The sequence below is a fragment of the Mus caroli genome, chromosome 17 (genome assembly GCF_900094665.2).
Source record: "Mus caroli chromosome 17, CAROLI_EIJ_v1.1, whole genome shotgun sequence".
Classification (NCBI taxonomy): Eukaryota; Metazoa; Chordata; class Mammalia; order Rodentia; family Muridae; genus Mus; species Mus caroli.
Genome location: NC_034586.1, coordinates 21,663,228 through 21,679,313, shown reverse-complemented (window position 1 = coordinate 21,679,313; position 16,086 = coordinate 21,663,228). Strand labels below are relative to the sequence as shown.

Genomic DNA, 16,086 nt, shown 5'->3' with positions numbered 1-16,086 from the left:
CTCTCTTTCCAGTGATGGCCGACTAGGCCATCTTTTGATACATATGCAGCTAGAGTCAAGAGCTCCGGGGTACGGGGGTACTGGTTAGTTCATATTGTTGTTCCACCTATAGGGTTGCAGATCCCTTTAGCTCCTTGGGTACTTTCTCTAGCTCCTCCATTGGGGGCCCTGTGATCCATCCAATAGCTGCCTGTGAGCATCCACTTATGTGTTTGCTAGGCCCCAGCGATACATTGTTTTATTGTTCCATAAATTGTGTCTCTGCATCACTTCTGGCCTGAGCTCACCCTTTCTACCTGCCAGTGGCCTGTCCACCTGAGGAGCCCGTTGGGTCTGAGATGTTTGCACCACCTGCAGAGTCAGGAACACTCAACTGGCAGGCGGGCGCGGGCACCTTGCCTTAGCCCAACCACTAGCTGGCGCTGTGTGGGCGGGACCGGAAGCTTGGGTGAGGGCGGTACTGAAGACAGGAAGTGCGGGGGCCTGAGCGGGTTGAAGGAGAGGGTTGGGGTTGGGATTGGGTTTACTTAGTCCGTTCCGGGCCGGGAGGGGTGGGTTTGGGGTGCTGCTGCGGGCAGCAGCCATGCGGCGCGATGTGCGCATCCTGCTGCTGGGCGAGGGTAGGTGCGCTGGGGCCGCGGGAAGACCGATGGGGTCGCCGTGACCTCGGCGGTGCTCCTGACTACTGTTCCCTCTCCCCGCGCAGCCCAGGTGGGGAAGACTTCTCTGATCCTGTCGCTGGTCGGCGAGGAGTTTCCCGAGGAGGTGCGCGGGGCGGACTGGGCACTTAGGGTGGATGCCAGGCTTTGGGCAGCCGCTCCGCATTCAATACTGATCCACCTGTTGCAGGTCCCTGCCCGCGCGGAGGAGATAACCATCCCCGCCGACGTCACCCCGGAAAAGGTGCCCACTCATATCGTGGATTACTCAGGTATCTCCAATGCTGCCTCCCAGCCGGTGTGTATTGAGCCTGCAGCCGGTTTGAATCGAGCGCAACAGCCATTCTACATAGGATTCTTTTTCCTTTTAGAAGCGGAGCAGACAGAGGAAGAACTTCAGGAGGAGATCCACAAGGTGCGGTGCATCTTGCAGGCCCTTGGGTACTGAGCCCAATTCCTTGGTCCTAATTTGCTGCCACCTAGTCTTAATCGGCTTCCTCTACTGGCGGCTGGATTAGGTGACTCTGCTTGACCCTGATAATTCAGCTGTGACCTTCACGGCTGAGTATTGTTGGCTTTTCCAGATCACAGCTTTCTGGGAATTAGGACCTCGCCAGTACTGCCATTACTGATCCTTCCCAGGGTCAGAGGGGAGCAGACACACACACACACACACACACACACATTCTTCATTGCTTTTCCTTAAACATACTTCCGTTCCCCAGTACTAATCCTCCCTAGGCTGTAGTGGATGCCATCTTAATTAGGCATTCCCTGATGCCAGAGTTACTATGTCCCTGAATGCAGTCCTTCAGGTCACTTGGTCAGGATGCAGTGTCTCCTTGCTTGCATCTGCAGCCTCCTTGCTGCTTGTACTGAGATAGAAAGTGAGAGAGACCTGCCTTGGGACTGTACCCTGCGTGTGATAGGTCTGTCATAAGTCTAGGATGTGCTGTCTAGCGCCTTGGTGCTAGGGTCTGGTGTCTCTTAGGGAGTGTTGGCAGGGAGAGGCCTGCTTGGCAAAGGTGGACTTTCCTGGCCTCAGAGCCCTACCCATCCTGCTGTGAGCACCCGGGACATGCTGGGAGTGGCCTATGCTGTCCATAGCGAGCAGGCAGGCAATGCTTACCCTGTGCCTTGCTTTCCTTTAGGCAAATGTAGTGTGTGTGGTGTACGATGTGTCTGAGGAGACCACCATTGAGAAGGTAAGCAAGAGGGGATCTCCTTGGCCATTTTTGTTGTTGTTGTTTTAAGACTCATTTGAGCCAGGCGTGGTGGCGCACGCCTTTAATCCCAGCACTTGGAAGGCAGAGGCAGGCGGATTTCTGAGTTCGAGGCCAGCCTGAGTTCCAGGACAGCCAGGACTAACAAGAGAAACCCTGTCTCAAAAAACAAACAAACAAACAAACAAAACCCTTATTTGTTTATATGAATACATTTAGCTGTCTTCAGACACACCAGAAGAGGTCCTCGGATGGTTGTGAGCCACCATGTGGTTGCTGGGAATTGAACTCAGGACCCCTTGCAGAGCAGTCAGTGCTCTTAACCACTGAGCTATCTCTCTAGCCCTCCTTGTCCTCGTGCCTGGCTTAGTTGGCAGTTGGCCTGGACAGTACACAATGGCTCTTGATGCTCAGCCCTTTCTCCTAGCCTCACATCTGTTGAGCCTTTCAGGAACCCCCACAGCTCTGAGCTAGGAAGTGTTCTCCTCATACCCCAGCTTGCTGGGGGAGAATCAGACAAGTCCCTGTCTGTCGTCTGCAGTCTCCCACCAGCTTGCTCCTGCACTCTTAAAGCTTGTGTAGCCCCAGGAAGAAGAGCATGGGCTGGTGAGCATGCGCATGCTCTCGCCTCACACTTGGACTTGGTCTTTCAGATCCGAACCAAGTGGATCCCGCTTGTGAATGGCAGGACGGCGACAGGGCCCAGGTGACTAGCAGGGCCTCAGCTAGGGGGAACTAGAGCCCACCTGCTCCCCATCCCTGGTGATCATGGCCTCTCTCCCAGGTTGCCCATCATCCTGGTGGGCAATAAGTCTGACCTGCGGCCGGGAAGTAGCATGGAGGCTGTGCTGCCCATTATGAGCCAGTTTCCTGAGATAGAGACCTGCGTGGAGGTGAGCAGGGAGGGCTGTGGTAAGACCCTGAAGCAGCTCCCTAGATCTGTCATGGGTCCCTCCTGAGCCTGCCCTCCTTACCCTTGTCCAGTGTTCAGCCAAGCACTTGAGGAATATCTCAGAGCTGTTCTACTATGCCCAGAAGGCTGTTCTGCATCCCACAGCCCCCCTTTATGACCCTGAGGCCAAACAGGTAAGTAGTGGATGAGGGCCACACACCTATTTCTCAAAGTCCCATCCCAAGGCCCACATGTGCCTTGGATAAGGAGTACAAATAAATGAGCGCACCGACAGGGTGGCCAGGAAAAGGGCCACTTGGTGTTGTGTCCCTGCAGCTCAGGCCTGCATGCGCCCAGGCGCTCACACGCATCTTCAGGCTGTCGGACCAGGACCGAGACCACGGGCTGAGCGACGAGGAACTCAATGCCTTCCAGGTGTGGTCCTGCCCTGACACCCTAGCTGCCCTTGTGAGAGGGTCATCAGGATAGCTGACTGATCTGAAGCACTCTCTTACCGGAGGCAGAAGTCCTGCTTTGGCCATCCCCTGGCCCCACAGGCCCTAGAGGATGTGAAGAGGGTGGTGTGCAAGAACGTGTCAGGTGGTGTGCAGAATGACCGGCTGACCCTGGAAGGTGAGGCAGACATCACCTTATACCCTGATGTGTGGGGAGTGGCAAGGCGGTGTACTAACCTTCCACCTTCCCACAGGCTTCCTCTTCCTGAACACACTCTTCATCCAGCGTGGCCGGCACGAGACCACATGGACCATCCTGCGGCGCTTTGGTTACAGTGACTCACTGGAGCTAACGCCCGACTACCTCTATCCACCGTGAGTTGTAGGCTGGTGGGCAGTGGTGCTTATCCTCTTGGGGTCGATCCTTGTGACCTGGGGACTTTAGCTTGGTCTCTCAACACACACTCATTAGCTCCTCCCTTGCTTAGCCCCAACCGTGTAACCAGAGGTTCTGTTGGGAGTGCCTGACTGCCCAGGCACTTGAACTGTGACAGTTAAAGTGCATCCCCACAGGCTCCATGTCCCCCCTGGCTGCAGCACAGAGCTCAACCATCGTGGCTACCAGTTTGTGCAGCGGATGTTCGAGAAGCATGACCAGGTGAGCACATCACCTCACACCTTGACACCCCTCCCCGCACAGCAACTTGTCACCATAGCCCCTTTGCCTGTAGGACCATGATGGTGTCCTCTCGCCCACGGAACTACAGAATCTCTTCAGTGTGTTCTCAGGTGCTCCATGGGGCCCTGAACTCTTACACACAGTCCCTACTCAGGCTGGCTGTCTGCCTTTGCATGGCTATCTCTGCCAGTGGACGTAAGTACAGTCCCTGTCTACCTATCTGTCCCTACCCATCCCATCTTACTCTCCTTAGCCCTGTACCCTCCTCTACTCCCAGCCTCATGACCTACTTGGATGTCCAGCAATGCCTTGCACACCTTGGCTACCTGGGTTACCCTACCCTCTGTGAACAGGACTCTCAGGCACAGGCTATCACAGGTAGGTGAACACTTTTTTGGTCCCTGGGCCCAGCCAAGCCCTTCTTGATGGCCAACACCCTCACGTGAGCTCACCTTTTCAGTTACCCGTGAGAAGAAACTGGACCAGGAGAAAGGGCAGACACAGCGCAGCGTTCTCATGTGTAAGGTGCTGGGAGCCCAAGGAGTGGGCAAGTCAGCCTTCTTGCAAGCCTTCCTTGGCAACAGCCTTGGGGTGAGAATTATGGAGGCCCCAGCCCCTACCTGGGAACTCAAGGGGGCAAGAGGGGTGCCACAGAGAACTCTGGGGCCAAAAACTCTTCCTGCTGTCCACACAGGAAGCCAGGGACCCCCCTGAGAAATTCCCCCTGCATACCATCAATACAGTGCGGGTCAGCGGGCAGGAGAAGTACCTGATTGTGAGTGAGGGCCTGTGCACCATGTCCTGAAGGGTATACCTGTGATACCCCTATACCCATATATTCTTCCTCCTAATGGAGCTGTCTCAGGGTGGCCCTTGAGGGACCCAGCTGTGGGGAGGCCACTAAAGCTACTGTTTGTCCCAGCTGTGTGAAGTGAATGCTGACGGCCTCCTGGACACCTCTCTAGACACTACCTGTGATGTTGCCTGCTTAATGTTTGACAGCAGTGATCCCAAGACCTTTGTACACTGTGCTACCATATACAAGGCAAGCCCTGACTTGAGGTCCTGTAGGGGGATCCCAGCCATAGCCCAGTTAGCCAGCAAGCTCAGCTCTCGATTCTTTTTTCCTGGCAGCGTTATTACATGGATGGGCAGACCCCCTGCCTCTTTATCGCCTCCAAAGCTGATCTCCCTGAAGGTGTTGTCCCCCCAGGGCTGTCACCAGCTGAGTTCTGCCGGAGGCACCGGCTGCCTGCCCCAGCCTCATTCTCCTGCTTGGGACCCGCACAGCTCAGCACAGATGTCTTTACCCAACTTGCTACCATGGCCACTTTCCCGTGAGTATACCGCAGCCTCAGTGTGGGTGGGGCTTAGTCTGTCTGGGTACAAAGGTGTCAGAGCTGTAGGGTGGGGCCTGTGGCCCAGAGAGCTATGCTGGATGGTCTCTGGCTTGGCCTCTGGCTGCCTGGGATGGGTTTTCAGCAGTGAGCTTTTCGCAAGCACACGTCTTGAGTATTATTCTTTCCACAGACACCTGGTGCACACAGAGCTGCACCCCACCTCCTTCTGGCTCCGAGGAGTGCTGGTGGCTGTCGGCACGGCGGTGGCTGCTGTCCTTAGCTTCTCACTATACAGGGTCCTAGTGAAGAGCCGATGACAAAGGACCCATGAAACTCTCCTGCCCCCAGGCACAGCACACTGTGGTGCCTTGTGTGGGCCCACACGGCAAAGATGTATAGGCTTTCGGCCTGTTGGAGTAATGTCTGTGTGGCTGGCTACAGGGTCCCTGGGACTGATGTGGGTTCCTGCTCAGGGACTTGGTGTCTAGATCTTGGCTTCCAAAAGTCTGTTGCCCTATTCCAGGCCTGTCCTGCTGAGCCTGAGAGTACTGATGCCAGGTGTGAGGCCTTAGCCTTGGAGGGAGGGAGGATTGTGTGTAAGGGGCTGGGCTGTGGGTAAGGAAGCCAGTGACCAGGACCCGAAGTTCTCAGGGTGTGTCCCCCCCTTCCTGGTTGTGCATGGCCAGTGGACATGTAGAGGGCAAGAGGTAGTGGTCAAATCAGGGAGGGACCCGATAGTCACAAAGGTCCTACCTTTTTGTCAGGTGTGGAGCCTTACTCACACTGTGCCAGCTGCAGAGCGAGCAGAACTGGCTTTCCTGATTAAATTTCACTTGTCTTTTCCATCTCTTGGATTTTGATCTCTCAATGCAACTTTCTCTCTTTCTTTCTTTCTTTCTTTCTTTCTTTCTTTCTTTCTTTCTTTCTTTCTTTCAAAAATATGCTTATTTTTATGAGTTTGAGTGTTTTGCCTGCATATATGTAAGTGCCCCGTGTGTGTGTCTGGTGCCGACAGAAGCCAAATGAGTATGTCGGAGTTCCCTGGAACTGGAGTTAACTGATGATTGTGAGCCATCCCGTGGGTGTTGGAAACAAACCCAGGTCCTCTGCAGAGGCAGCCAGTGCTCTGAACCACCATGCCCTCTCCAGCCCCATAAAAATGGCTTTTCAATCGCAATGTGACTGCTGTTTTTGTGTGAGTTGGAAATGCCACCTGACCCGTCTGTCTCCCCCGTGCCCTGGTTCCCATTCTGTGGTCTCACTAGTCATGCTGATTAATGGCTCTGGAAGGTCCAGTTGAGGGGTCTGCTGTCCAGTAATGCCAGCATCCATCAGTGTCGTGGGGGTGTGTGAGAGAGGGCTCCTGCTGCTTCTCTGGGAACATGGCTTCTGCTGTTGGTTCTTCATTGCCCCACACTGCACACAGCCCAGGCAGCCTTCCTGGCTCTGCTGAGAGCCTGGGTTTTATGTGTAGCCTGGCTGTGACAAGCAAGGGACAGCCATAGATCTCAGCCTGGCCAGAAGCTGAGTGAAGGATGGGCTGTTGGACATGACCTCCTACCACCAAAGACACCCAAACAGGAATCCATACACTCAACGAGTCACTTGGGTTGGGTCAGGTGGGTTCTCTCTGCCCCAGAATGTCCATGGAATGGGGATCCCTGAAAAATGAGGCCTTTGCCTCCTGCTCCAGTCCCAGCCTACTGGCCTGCCGTCCCACTGAGCATCTAAGGCAGGCTGCTTATTGTAGGCAGCTGTATTCCCTATAGAGGCCCATCGGGCAAGAATAACTGCCATCCCATCTTTGCAGGAGCAGATTCTGTTTTGAATGATACTTGGAAGGGTTGCCATGGTTACACATCCTATTGGTCTGTCACCTTCACTGTCCTCAGGAGCACACCCCCTCCCTTATCCAAGCTGCAGTCAGTTCTACCTTCACGTGGCTATCTGTGGCTCTTCCTGGCTATCCCCTGTGCCTTCTTGACTGGTGTTTCTGCACTGGAGGCCCTGCTATCTCAAATCCAATTCAGGGATGTTTGGTTTAGAGCTCCCAGCCTTGGCCATGAATAGGGAACCTGGGGCTTCGTTGCTGGAACAGTGCAAATAAGGACAAGTGTGTCTACTGAAAGCAGCTCCAGCTCAGGAGAAAGTGTGATGGGAGCAAATGGACCTTGACATTCTGGGATGGGTCACAGACTTTATTTTTAGTAGAAAGCAAGCATCCTAGGGAAGGTAATAAAACAGAGAGGCTGCCTAAGAGGGTATTGGGTGCTGCAGGCTGCCAGCTATGGCCTACTGGGAGAAGCTTCTGCTGCACGTGGTGCAAGAGCTGGACGCAGGCAGTGGTTCTGGGTCGAGCTGTTCGGTGGGGGACGGTTCTACCCAGGCAGTGCATCGAGTTGGGGCCGCGCGTGCGCGTGCAGGATATGCGCGTACTCTGGCTGTGTGCGCGCTGGGCTGGCATCTCGGTGACGCTGTCTGAGCTCGGGGAGCGCAGAGCAGAGCAGGCGGAGCGGGCCGGCCGGGGCGGAGCGGAGCGGTCCGCAGAGCAGCCCCTCCCGGCCTCGGCCGACCCCGGCCCTCGGCCCGGCTCTATGGACAGGAGCTCGCTGCTGCAGCTCATTCAGGAGCAGGTGCGTGGTGGGTGGGAGCTGGCACTGCCTTGGCGCCCTTCCAGCCGGTGAGGGGTTCGGGGGAGGGACCATGCTCGCAGAAGGCCCGGGCAGCCGCCTCCCAAATCCCCCTCCCTGCACGACCTTGGTCTCTGAGACTCCCGACCCCAAGAAAGGTCTGGCTTCATCGGGTTTCCACGGAAAGCTGGGGATGGAGGGAGGTGGTCCTTGGACCTAGGTCCTTCCCCTTTCTAGGACTGGTAGAGCGAATATGAGGTGGTAGAACAGCCAAACCAGGCACCTTGCCCTGCCAGGGCCTGGGAACAAGCTGGTTCTAGCAAACAGGCACTGACTGGCACAAAGGTCCAGCCTTCCTAGCCAGCCTAGCTCAGCCCTGTGGCTGGGAGTTGGCCCACCCTCTACTCCCCCACCACAGCAGCTGGATCCTGAGAACACAGGCTTCATCGGTGCGGACACCTTCGCTGGTCTGGTACACAGCCATGAGCTGCCCCTGGACCCCACCAAGTTGGACATGTTGGTGGCTCTGGCTCAGAGCAACGAGCGGGGCCAGGTCTGCTACCAGGAGCTGGTGGACCTGGTCAGTGCCATGGTGTGTGGGCAGCAGGGGAGGGCCCAGGCCTGGTCAAGCGCAGCACCCTGACCAAAGCTGGGTGGGCACACAGCTTTTTACTGGGTAGGGCTTACAGACCTGGGCAGTGTGGAAGACCCTCAGACCATTAGCAGCCACACAGCCAAGTAAGGTAGGGCTCCACAGGAACAATACAGTCACCTACACTAAGGTTCCTGCCCTTCAGATCAGCAGCAAGCGTTCCAGCAGCTTCAAGAGAGCCATTGCTAACGGACAGCGGGCACTGCCCCGAGACGGACTGCTAGATGAGCCAGGCCTGAGTGTCTATAAGCGGTTTGTGCGCTATGTGGCCTACGAGATCCTGCCCTGTGAGGTGGACCGCCGCTGGTACTTCTACAGGCACCGCACCTGCCCACCCCCTGTGTTCATGGCCTCGGTCACTCTTGCCCAGGTGGGCCTGCCTACACATTGCCCTGGGGCCTCCTGAGTCCCTAGTCTTGACCAGCCCTAACACTAGTGTCCCCAGATCATCGTGTTCCTGTGCTACGGGGCACGTCTCAACAAGTGGGTGCTCCAGACCTACCACCCTGAATATATGAAGAGCCCTCTGGTGTATCACCCAGGACACCGTGCTCGGGCATGGCGCTTCCTCACCTACATGTTCATGCATGTCGGGTAAGTGAGCCTTGCCTTCCAGAGCCTCTTCTCCACTCTTACCCCCAGCACCTGCCCACTGACTCCAAAGGCTTATCTCCCAGCTAAGTTACACTGCCTGTGGTGGTCTGGAGTAGGCAGGGTACCCATCTGACCACCTCTGCCATGCTCCTCTGTGGCCAGGCTGGAGCAGCTAGGGTTCAATGCCCTCCTGCAGCTGATGATCGGTGTGCCCCTGGAGATGGTACATGGCGTGCTTCGCATCAGCCTGCTCTACCTGGCGGGAGTGCTGGCAGGTGAGACTGGCACATAGGTGGGTGGGTCCCCTGCCTACCTCACCTGTTGAGGGGAGGGCCAGCTGTGCCCTCACCTCTCCCTTTGCCCACAGGCTCCCTGACTGTCTCTATCACAGATATGCGTGCCCCCGTGGTAGGGGGCTCTGGAGGGGTCTATGCCCTGTGCTCAGCACACCTGGCCAATGTTGTCATGGTAATGGGACTGCCTTTCTGGGGAGGTGGGAAGGGGCCCATTGGACATGCTTCACAGCCTGTCTGCCTGCCCCCATCAGAACTGGGCTGGGATGCGGTGTCCATACAAGCTGCTGAGGATGGTGCTGGCTCTGGTGTGCAGTGAGTAGCGGGGCAGGTGGGGCGCTGGGAGGCCCTTTACCTGCAGACAGGGCCCCTCCCACCTGTTGCTCCCTCTGCAGTGAGTTCCGAAGTGGGCCGGGCTGTGTGGCTACGCTTCTCCCCACCACTGCCTGCCTCAGGCCCACAGCCCAGCTTCATGGCACACCTGGCTGGTGCAGTGGTAGGTGTAAGCATGGGCCTTACCATCCTTCGGAGCTATGAGGAGCGCCTGAGGGACCAGTGCGGCTGGTGGGTGGTGCTACTTGCCTATGGCACCTTCCTGCTTTTCGCCATCTTCTGGAACGTCTTTGCCTATGACCTGCTGGGTGCCGATATCCCCCCTCCACCTTGACCTGCTCCCTAGGGCCATATGGCTAGAGCCAGGCACCAGGTGGGCCTGCATGTCTGCCCTCTATGAATGGACCTCTTGGCTGCTTTTCCCCACAGGGGCAGGGGGGCCCTGTGATCCCCCACCCCCAGCTGAAGCCAAGTCTTACTGCAGCCCTTGCTGCCCCCCCCAGGCCTTTCCAGGGGGAGGGGTGCTACTGGGCCAGGGCTGGGTGGAGGACCTTGAGTGTGGCCCTAGAGGAGACCCCTTCCCTCCCCACTGACCCCAGGACTTGCAGTCTGAGCCTTTTTGGAGAATGAATAAATATTTTACACAGCACCAGGTAGCTGTCCTGGGGCTCTGCAGGCTTGTCTGCCCCTCACCCAAGCTGTATGAGCCACCTCCCCTCCAGGAGGCTCTGCGCTCCCTCTCCCCCTTCAAGCTCTGCACCTGACTTGAGGTGGTAGCTTTACTCCTGGCCATGGCCGGAATCCACAGGAGGTGGGGCCCCTGGGAAGAAACTGTGGACTTCCAGGTCAGTCCAAGTTCAGCAATGGTTTATTGTGCTACAAGAGCTTCCAATCTCCTGTTCTTTCAGCCTCCCTTCCAAACGCTAGCCCACAACAGAGCTAGGTTCACTTGGCCCGGGGCTTGTAATTCTTGGCAGGTCCTTGTGGGAGGCCCCGTCGGGGTGAAGGTCAGGCAGCAGGTCTGGGCATACATCTGCCCATAGCCCAAGTTTGCACAAGACGAAGAGTCTACAACTCTAAGACATTTACTAGTGAGGTCCACAAAGGTTCTGGGGTCAAGTTACAAACCACCAGAACCATGATGGGCCCTGGATGACCTCTCAGGCCCCGCTCAGCCCTGCTCAGCAAGGCAGTGAACTCTTGCACCTGGGCTAGAAACAGCAAGTAGTGCTTGAGTGTGTACTGGAGGGTTAGCAAGCTAGGAACTGTAGCCACCGCCTCTTCGTATATGAAAGCTGCAACCCCAGAAACCTCTGCCTCCAGGACCACTGCAAAGAGTGACAAGGAGGTTCTGGGGATAGCTTTTTTTGAGCTCCTAGAGCCCCCACCCAACTTGGGCAAAGATGCTACCTACTCACTCGAGGCAGTGGCAGAAACCACGCAGCGAAGTTTGACTGCGGCGCCCAGATCAGCAGAAAGCCGAGTTCTGCTTCTCCAAGTCCGGGGTGGGGGGTGTTAGCGGCCAACAGCTGATGCAGCAGCGGCTAGAAATGCCTCAACGACAGACCATGGGGTCAAAGGGTCTTGGTGCAGGCGCTCTCCAAGGAAACCTGCCGGCTCCGCCCTTGAAGAAGCTCCTCCCCATGACCGCAAGAAGGGCAAGAGTCCAGCCGCGCACCCGCAGCTACTTCTACAGCAACCGCAGAAGGTCCTTTGGTGTCAGCGTGTCACGTGCTTGTTTCTCAGCCATTAATGGCCGCAGGCAGCTCCTCCCGATTCCCGAGGAAGCCCCTCGAGAGCGGTCTGACCTGCGGGCCTCTCTTCTACCCTCAATTCCGCCATCCTACCGGCGGTCCAGACGTTCCCAGGCTGTCGCGTGAGCCCGTGTGTGCCCTAGTGGTGCGCTAGGACCCGGGCCTAGTGACCGGCCCTCGGAACGCCACTTCTCAATGACCGCAGCCACGTTCGCCCTGCGTGGGGCCGGAGGGCGGGGCTTGAGCGCCGATGGGCGGAGCCTTGGTCTGAGCAGGGTAGGTCCCGGTTACTGTAGGGCGGGGCCTGTAGAGCGCAGCGGAAGCTTCTCAGAGCTAAGGGAACTGGCTCAATCCACGAGGCTCCGCCTTTGCTCACGTGTCCCCATGCCAGCTCCGCCCCACACCGGAAGTTCCGGTGGCGGATCGCCGACCGGGCGGAGCTGATCGCTGCGCGGGCTGCGAGATCTAGGTGGCCGGGCGCGGAGCCCAAGCCGTGCCGCGCGGCGCCATGAAGGGCAAGGAGGAAAAGGAGGGCGGCGCGCGGCTGGGCACTGGTGGCGGCGGCAGCCCTGATAAGAGCCCGAGTGCGCAAGAGCTCAAGGAGCAGGGAAACCGGCTCTTCGTGGGCCGCAAGTACCCGGAGGCGGCGGCCTGCTACGGCCGCGCCATCGTGAGTGCGGGGGGGCGGGGGCGGGGCCCGATGTGCCTCCCAGTTTTGTGATTCCGGACAGGATTTCTGGCAGCCCGGACTCGATGACTCGCTCGCTCCCCTGGTGCCCGGATTGCTGTTCCCGAGTCGAGGGCTGATTTGACTGGGAACTGGCGGGCGGGATGCTTGATTAAGTAAGACTAAGGATGACACCAGGAGCCCTTGCCCCTTGAGACTCCCAAGCCCAAAGCTTGTAGAGGGGTTGTGGGATTTTTCTCAAAAGCAGTTGGAGGCAAGAAAGCATGGCCAGAATCCAGAGCTCTTGATAATTCGGAAATCTCCAGTTCCTCTATTCCAGCCATGGGCCCCCAAAGCTGGAGCATTGTCCAGATCATTGGCTTTCAGCTTGCTAGAAGAGAGGGGATCAACTGAGCCCACACTCCTTGTCGCCTGGTCTTGGTCCCCAGACTCGGAACCCACTTGTGGCAGTGTACTACACCAACCGGGCCCTGTGCTATCTGAAGATGCAACAGCCTGAACAGGCACTTGCTGACTGCCGGCGAGCCCTGGAGCTGGACGGGCAGTCTGTGAAGGCGCACTTCTTCCTGGGGCAGTGCCAGCTGGAGATGGAAAGTTATGATGAGGCCATTGCCAATCTGCAGCGAGGTGGGCTGACAAGATGCAAGGTTGTGGGCACCTTGGGGGACCAGGATTGTTGACAAGTGTAACCAAAAGTGTCCACTCCCCTAGCCTATAGTTTGGCCAAGGAGCAGCGACTCAACTTTGGGGATGATATTCCTAGTGCCCTTCGCATTGCTAAGAAGAAGCGCTGGAACAGTATCGAGGAACGGCGCATCCACCAGGAGAGTGAGCTGCATTCATATCTCACCAGGCTCATTGCTGCTGAGCGAGAGAGGTGGGTCCCTCCCCCAGCAGACACTGAGTCACCAGCACAAGTGTTTTTATTGAAGGACAGCAACCAGTACATGGGAAACCCAGGAGGAAAGAGGCCTGAGACGGGGTGGGCTCTGTGATTTCCTGGTCAGGGCCATCACCAACTAGCTTCTGGTTAACCCTCAGGGAACTGGAGGAGTGCCAGCGGAACCACGAGGGTCATGAAGATGATGGCCACATCCGGGCCCAGCAGGCCTGCATTGAGGCCAAGCACGTGAGGGTGCCCCTAGTCCACATGTGGGTCATTGTGTGTGTGTTTGTGTGTGGCATGAAAAGTGCCCCAGCCTTTGGTGGATCTGTTGGCCCATGCATGACATGAGTGCCCTGGTGGACAGAGTGTGTGTGTCTGTGTGGAGATAGGAGTTGCCCACACATGGCACTCAACTCTGCAGGATAAATACATGGCAGATATGGATGAGCTCTTCTCTCAGGTGGACGAGAAAAGAAAGGTGAGGACCCCCAGAAGCTCATGGGCTGCTGCTGGTATGGTGACCCCCACACCCCTCTCCAGTTCTAGACATTTTCCCCTTGTGCTATAGAAGCGAGATATCCCCGACTACTTGTGTGGCAAGATTAGCTTTGAGCTGATGCGGGAACCCTGCATTACACCCAGTGGTATCACCTATGACCGCAAGGACATTGAGGAGCACCTGCAGGTAAGGAGGGCCCATGGAGACCGGGCCATGGAGAGCCTTGGTACCCGGATCAGGGTATACTCAGGCCATTGAACACTCGACTCTGTTGTTGCAGCGTGTGGGCCACTTTGACCCTGTGACCCGGAGCCCTCTGACCCAGGAACAGCTCATCCCCAACTTGGCTATGAAGGAAGTCATTGACGCTTTCATCTCTGAGAACGGCTGGGTAGAGGACTATTGAGGCCCCATGTTCTGCCTGGCACCCTGGCCCAGGAGGAGCTGGAGACGGAAGCTCCAGTCCCTGTATAGTTTGTGTCCCTGGGCCTGCCCCCATCGGCCCTGCTGATGGGTTCTGAACTGCTCCCCTTCTCAGCATACCCCTTGCTGGGCCATGAGCCTCCCTTGTCCCCCTTCTGGGCTGGAGAGTGGGTGAGGGTGGGCTGAGGTTGCTGCTGCTGCCACTGTCCTGTAATAAAGTCTGTGAGCACTACATTGGCATGTGCTGGTGCAGTGGGCTTGCCAGTTGCCTGTCTGGCTAGCCGAGGAAGGTAGAGATGAAGACACTGGTGTCCAGATTGAGTGTGGCATGCCACCACCGATCAGGAAAATACAGTACCTGGGAGAAAGGAGGACAAAAAAAAAGTTTGATTCATGGCTGTTTGAGCTAGCCCAACCCCCACCTACCAGCTACTGACTTCACCAGCCTGGATGGTACATTCTAGAGGCCGTGCTGACAGGGCTAGAGATGGGTATATTTCCAGGAGCCAGGCCAATGTGGTCTTGTTAGGGTGGAACTCAGGTGTCTTCTCAGGAGGGTAGAGGAACCAGCGCTGGAGGCAGGAGTGTAAGGTCACTCACTATGTGTGCAATGGACTACAGACACCAGATTCACACACACACACACACACACTGTACTGACCTTCCGACCATAGATAACCTCTGAGAAACCAGGCCCATGCCAGTGGAAGGGTACCCCAGATCCAGCTCCTGTGGGGTCAGTTATGAATAGCTGATGAACAAAATATATATGGGCTCCCCCAAGTTTGTTTTGAAGTGCACCTACCTGCAATTCCAAAGCTGTAAGCAGGGGTGGTTCCCAGGAGACGGAATGGTGGCGGAGAGTAGTGCTGGAAGAGGGATGCCCACTCAGTGAAGTTGTTGTCTCCAAAAAAGTACAGGGTGTCTGCCAGCAGAGAGGGTGATAGGCAGGAGTACTGGCAACAGTGGGCTCCCAAGTACCCCACTCCCACTGCTGCCTGGGTCTGGCTCACCATTGCCTAGGGATGCAGGATCCTGGGGCTGCAGCAGCTGTTCCACATATTCCTGGAAGGGCAGGTCCACTACAAGAAGGGGGAGCCAGTCGGAACTGGTCAGTCCTGCCTTTGAGATGTGAAGGCAAACCTTGCAGGGTGTGTAGCTCACCTTTCTGGTAGGAGTAGGTGTTGGCTGTACTCAAGCGAACAACGTTGTCCCCGAACGAGGCTAGCAGGTTTTCCCGGGAACACAGGGCCCTGAACTTCTGGGGATGGAGGATAAGGTAACTGAGCACTTGGCCAAACAGAAGCAGTTGCCCACAGGGTACGAATACTCACCGAGTTGTCCGTGAGTCCTTGCAAGATGACGGGCTTGAGGAAGGCATAGCTGGGGGAAAAGAGGAGAATGTTGCACTGAGTTTAAACTCTGCAGGGGCCTCTTCTACACACCAGGCAGTGAGACCTCCGCAGCCAAAGACCATGCTTGGGAGTATGCCTAGAATCATGCTGAGACTGGGGCAGGCACACATACTGCTGCATGAATTCGGAATACGTGATGTGTGCCCGACGCTCCACAGTGCAACGCTCCTCCTCCGTTACTGCTGCTGCAATTCCCAGCCCATTCTGTTTCCTGCAGGGACAACAGGTCAGGCCAGCCGAAGCTTTAAGTTCAGGCTCCCTCCCGCCACCCATTTCCTGTGGCTCACCATCCCCCTTCGCCAGAGGCAGGCAGAACCACAGTCACCATCATCCATAATACAAAGAGCAAAAGCAGACCGCGCCGTCCAGCCGCCGCCATGAACATACGGGTGCAGGCGCGCAGCACGCTGGGAATTCCGTCGACACTTGCGTAACCACAAGCCATTGGCTTACCGTCCGGACTGCTGTAGCTACCTGCAAACAGTAGCCAGCCGGCCTTGGGAATCTCCTCCTTCTTCATACACGCGCATTGTACACACACACATCCACACAACATCCCTATTTAATCATTTCCTCAAGGCGGAGTGAAAATTGTATCGAGCAGCCATTGACTACCGTGCGTTACCATGGCTACAGCGCCCCTACCGGAAGTTCCCTCCAGCTAGAAAGTT

General features: G+C 56.7%; 4 protein-coding genes across 9 annotated transcripts; 3 read left to right on the top strand and 1 right to left on the bottom strand.

The window, feature by feature from the left end:
* Window positions 1-513: 513 nt before the first annotated feature.
* Window positions 514-6,093, top strand: Rhot2 (ras homolog family member T2). The gene is made up of 19 exons (XM_021149404.2): window positions 514-620; window positions 707-765; window positions 850-931; window positions 1,031-1,074; window positions 1,811-1,864; window positions 2,536-2,588; window positions 2,667-2,775; window positions 2,867-2,968; window positions 3,111-3,209; window positions 3,299-3,407; window positions 3,484-3,604; window positions 3,803-3,887; window positions 3,961-4,103; window positions 4,186-4,286; window positions 4,369-4,499; window positions 4,603-4,683; window positions 4,831-4,953; window positions 5,043-5,245; window positions 5,439-6,093. The coding sequence occupies exons 1-19, from the start codon at window positions 584-586 to the stop codon at window positions 5,563-5,565; spliced, it is 1,863 nt and encodes a 620-aa protein (XP_021005063.1). The 5' UTR covers window positions 514-583; the 3' UTR covers window positions 5,566-6,093.
* Window positions 6,094-7,570: 1,477 nt separating this feature from the next.
* On the top strand, window positions 7,571-10,399 carry Rhbdl1 (rhomboid like 1). Of its 4 annotated transcripts, none has more exons than XM_029470937.1 (8): window positions 7,571-7,881; window positions 8,297-8,470; window positions 8,676-8,900; window positions 8,976-9,124; window positions 9,287-9,399; window positions 9,516-9,592; window positions 9,672-9,732; window positions 9,813-10,399. In XM_029470937.1, the coding sequence occupies exons 1-8, from the start codon at window positions 7,675-7,677 to the stop codon at window positions 10,082-10,084; spliced, it is 1,278 nt and encodes a 425-aa protein (XP_029326797.1). In that variant the 5' UTR covers window positions 7,571-7,674; the 3' UTR covers window positions 10,085-10,399. The 4 variants fall into 4 exon arrangements, with proteins under 4 accessions (XP_029326797.1, XP_029326796.1, XP_029326798.1 ...); XM_029470936.1 differs by having other exon boundaries at window positions 7,580-7,881; window positions 9,492-9,592; XM_021149402.2 differs by having other exon boundaries at window positions 7,594-7,881; window positions 8,297-8,458; window positions 9,492-9,592.
* A 1,100-nt stretch (window positions 10,400-11,499) lies between these two features.
* Window positions 11,500-14,234, top strand: Stub1 (STIP1 homology and U-box containing protein 1). Of its 2 annotated transcripts, none has more exons than XM_021186206.2 (7): window positions 11,500-12,174; window positions 12,621-12,819; window positions 12,904-13,069; window positions 13,234-13,321; window positions 13,500-13,556; window positions 13,647-13,763; window positions 13,858-14,234. In XM_021186206.2, the coding sequence occupies exons 1-7, from the start codon at window positions 12,013-12,015 to the stop codon at window positions 13,981-13,983; spliced, it is 915 nt and encodes a 304-aa protein (XP_021041865.1). In that variant the 5' UTR covers window positions 11,500-12,012; the 3' UTR covers window positions 13,984-14,234. The 2 variants fall into 2 exon arrangements, with proteins under 2 accessions (XP_021041865.1, XP_021041867.1); XM_021186208.2 differs by having other exon boundaries at window positions 11,604-11,780; window positions 13,858-14,232.
* Jmjd8 (jumonji domain containing 8) lies at window positions 13,027-16,032 on the bottom strand. Of its 2 annotated transcripts, XM_021186204.2 has the most exons (9): window positions 15,703-16,029; window positions 15,528-15,626; window positions 15,335-15,383; window positions 15,165-15,261; window positions 15,014-15,082; window positions 14,806-14,925; window positions 14,662-14,729; window positions 14,438-14,572; window positions 13,027-14,358 (listed from the first exon to the last, which is right to left on the bottom strand). In XM_021186204.2, exons 1-9 carry the CDS (start codon window positions 15,969-15,971, stop codon window positions 14,278-14,280), a joined length of 987 nt encoding a protein of 328 aa, XP_021041863.1. In that variant the 5' UTR covers window positions 15,972-16,029; the 3' UTR covers window positions 13,027-14,277. The 2 variants fall into 2 exon arrangements, with proteins under 2 accessions (XP_021041863.1, XP_021041864.2); XM_021186205.2 differs by lacking the exon at window positions 15,528-15,626 and having other exon boundaries at window positions 13,098-14,358; window positions 15,703-16,032.
* Between the last annotated feature and the right edge of the window lie 54 nt (window positions 16,033-16,086).

Coding starts and splice junctions, on each gene's coding strand:
- Rhot2 (XM_021149404.2), top strand. CDS start 584: ATGCGGCGCGATGTGCGCATCCTGCTGCTGGGCGAGG. Junction 621..706: donor CATCCTGCTGCTGGGCGAGG/GTAGGTGCGCTG, acceptor CTCCCCGCGCAG/CCCAGGTGGGGAAGACTTCT. Junction 4,954..5,042: donor ACTGTGCTACCATATACAAG/GCAAGCCCTGAC, acceptor TTTTCCTGGCAG/CGTTATTACATGGATGGGCA.
- Rhbdl1 (XM_029470936.1), top strand. CDS start 7,675: ATGCGCGTACTCTGGCTGTGTGCGCGCTGGGCTGGCATCTCGGTGACG. Junction 7,882..8,296: donor TGCAGCTCATTCAGGAGCAG/GTGCGTGGTGGG, acceptor CCCCCACCACAG/CAGCTGGATCCTGAGAACAC. Junction 9,733..9,812: donor GGTGCTGGCTCTGGTGTGCA/GTGAGTAGCGGG, acceptor CTCCCTCTGCAG/TGAGTTCCGAAGTGGGCCGG.
- Stub1 (XM_021186206.2), top strand. CDS start 12,013: ATGAAGGGCAAGGAGGAAAAGGAGGGCGGCGCGCGGCTGGGCACTGGT. Junction 13,322..13,499: donor CCTGCATTGAGGCCAAGCAC/GTGAGGGTGCCC, acceptor TCAACTCTGCAG/GATAAATACATGGCAGATAT. Junction 13,764..13,857: donor ACATTGAGGAGCACCTGCAG/GTAAGGAGGGCC, acceptor CTGTTGTTGCAG/CGTGTGGGCCACTTTGACCC.
- Jmjd8 (XM_021186204.2), bottom strand. CDS start 15,971: ATGTTGTGTGGATGTGTGTGTGTACAATGCGCGTGTATGAAGAAGGAG. Junction 15,083..15,164: donor CACCTACTCCTACCAGAAAG/GTGAGCTACACA, acceptor CCCTTCTTGTAG/TGGACCTGCCCTTCCAGGAA. Junction 14,926..15,013: donor TCCTGCATCCCTAGGCAATG/GTGAGCCAGACC, acceptor CTCTGCTGGCAG/ACACCCTGTACTTTTTTGGA.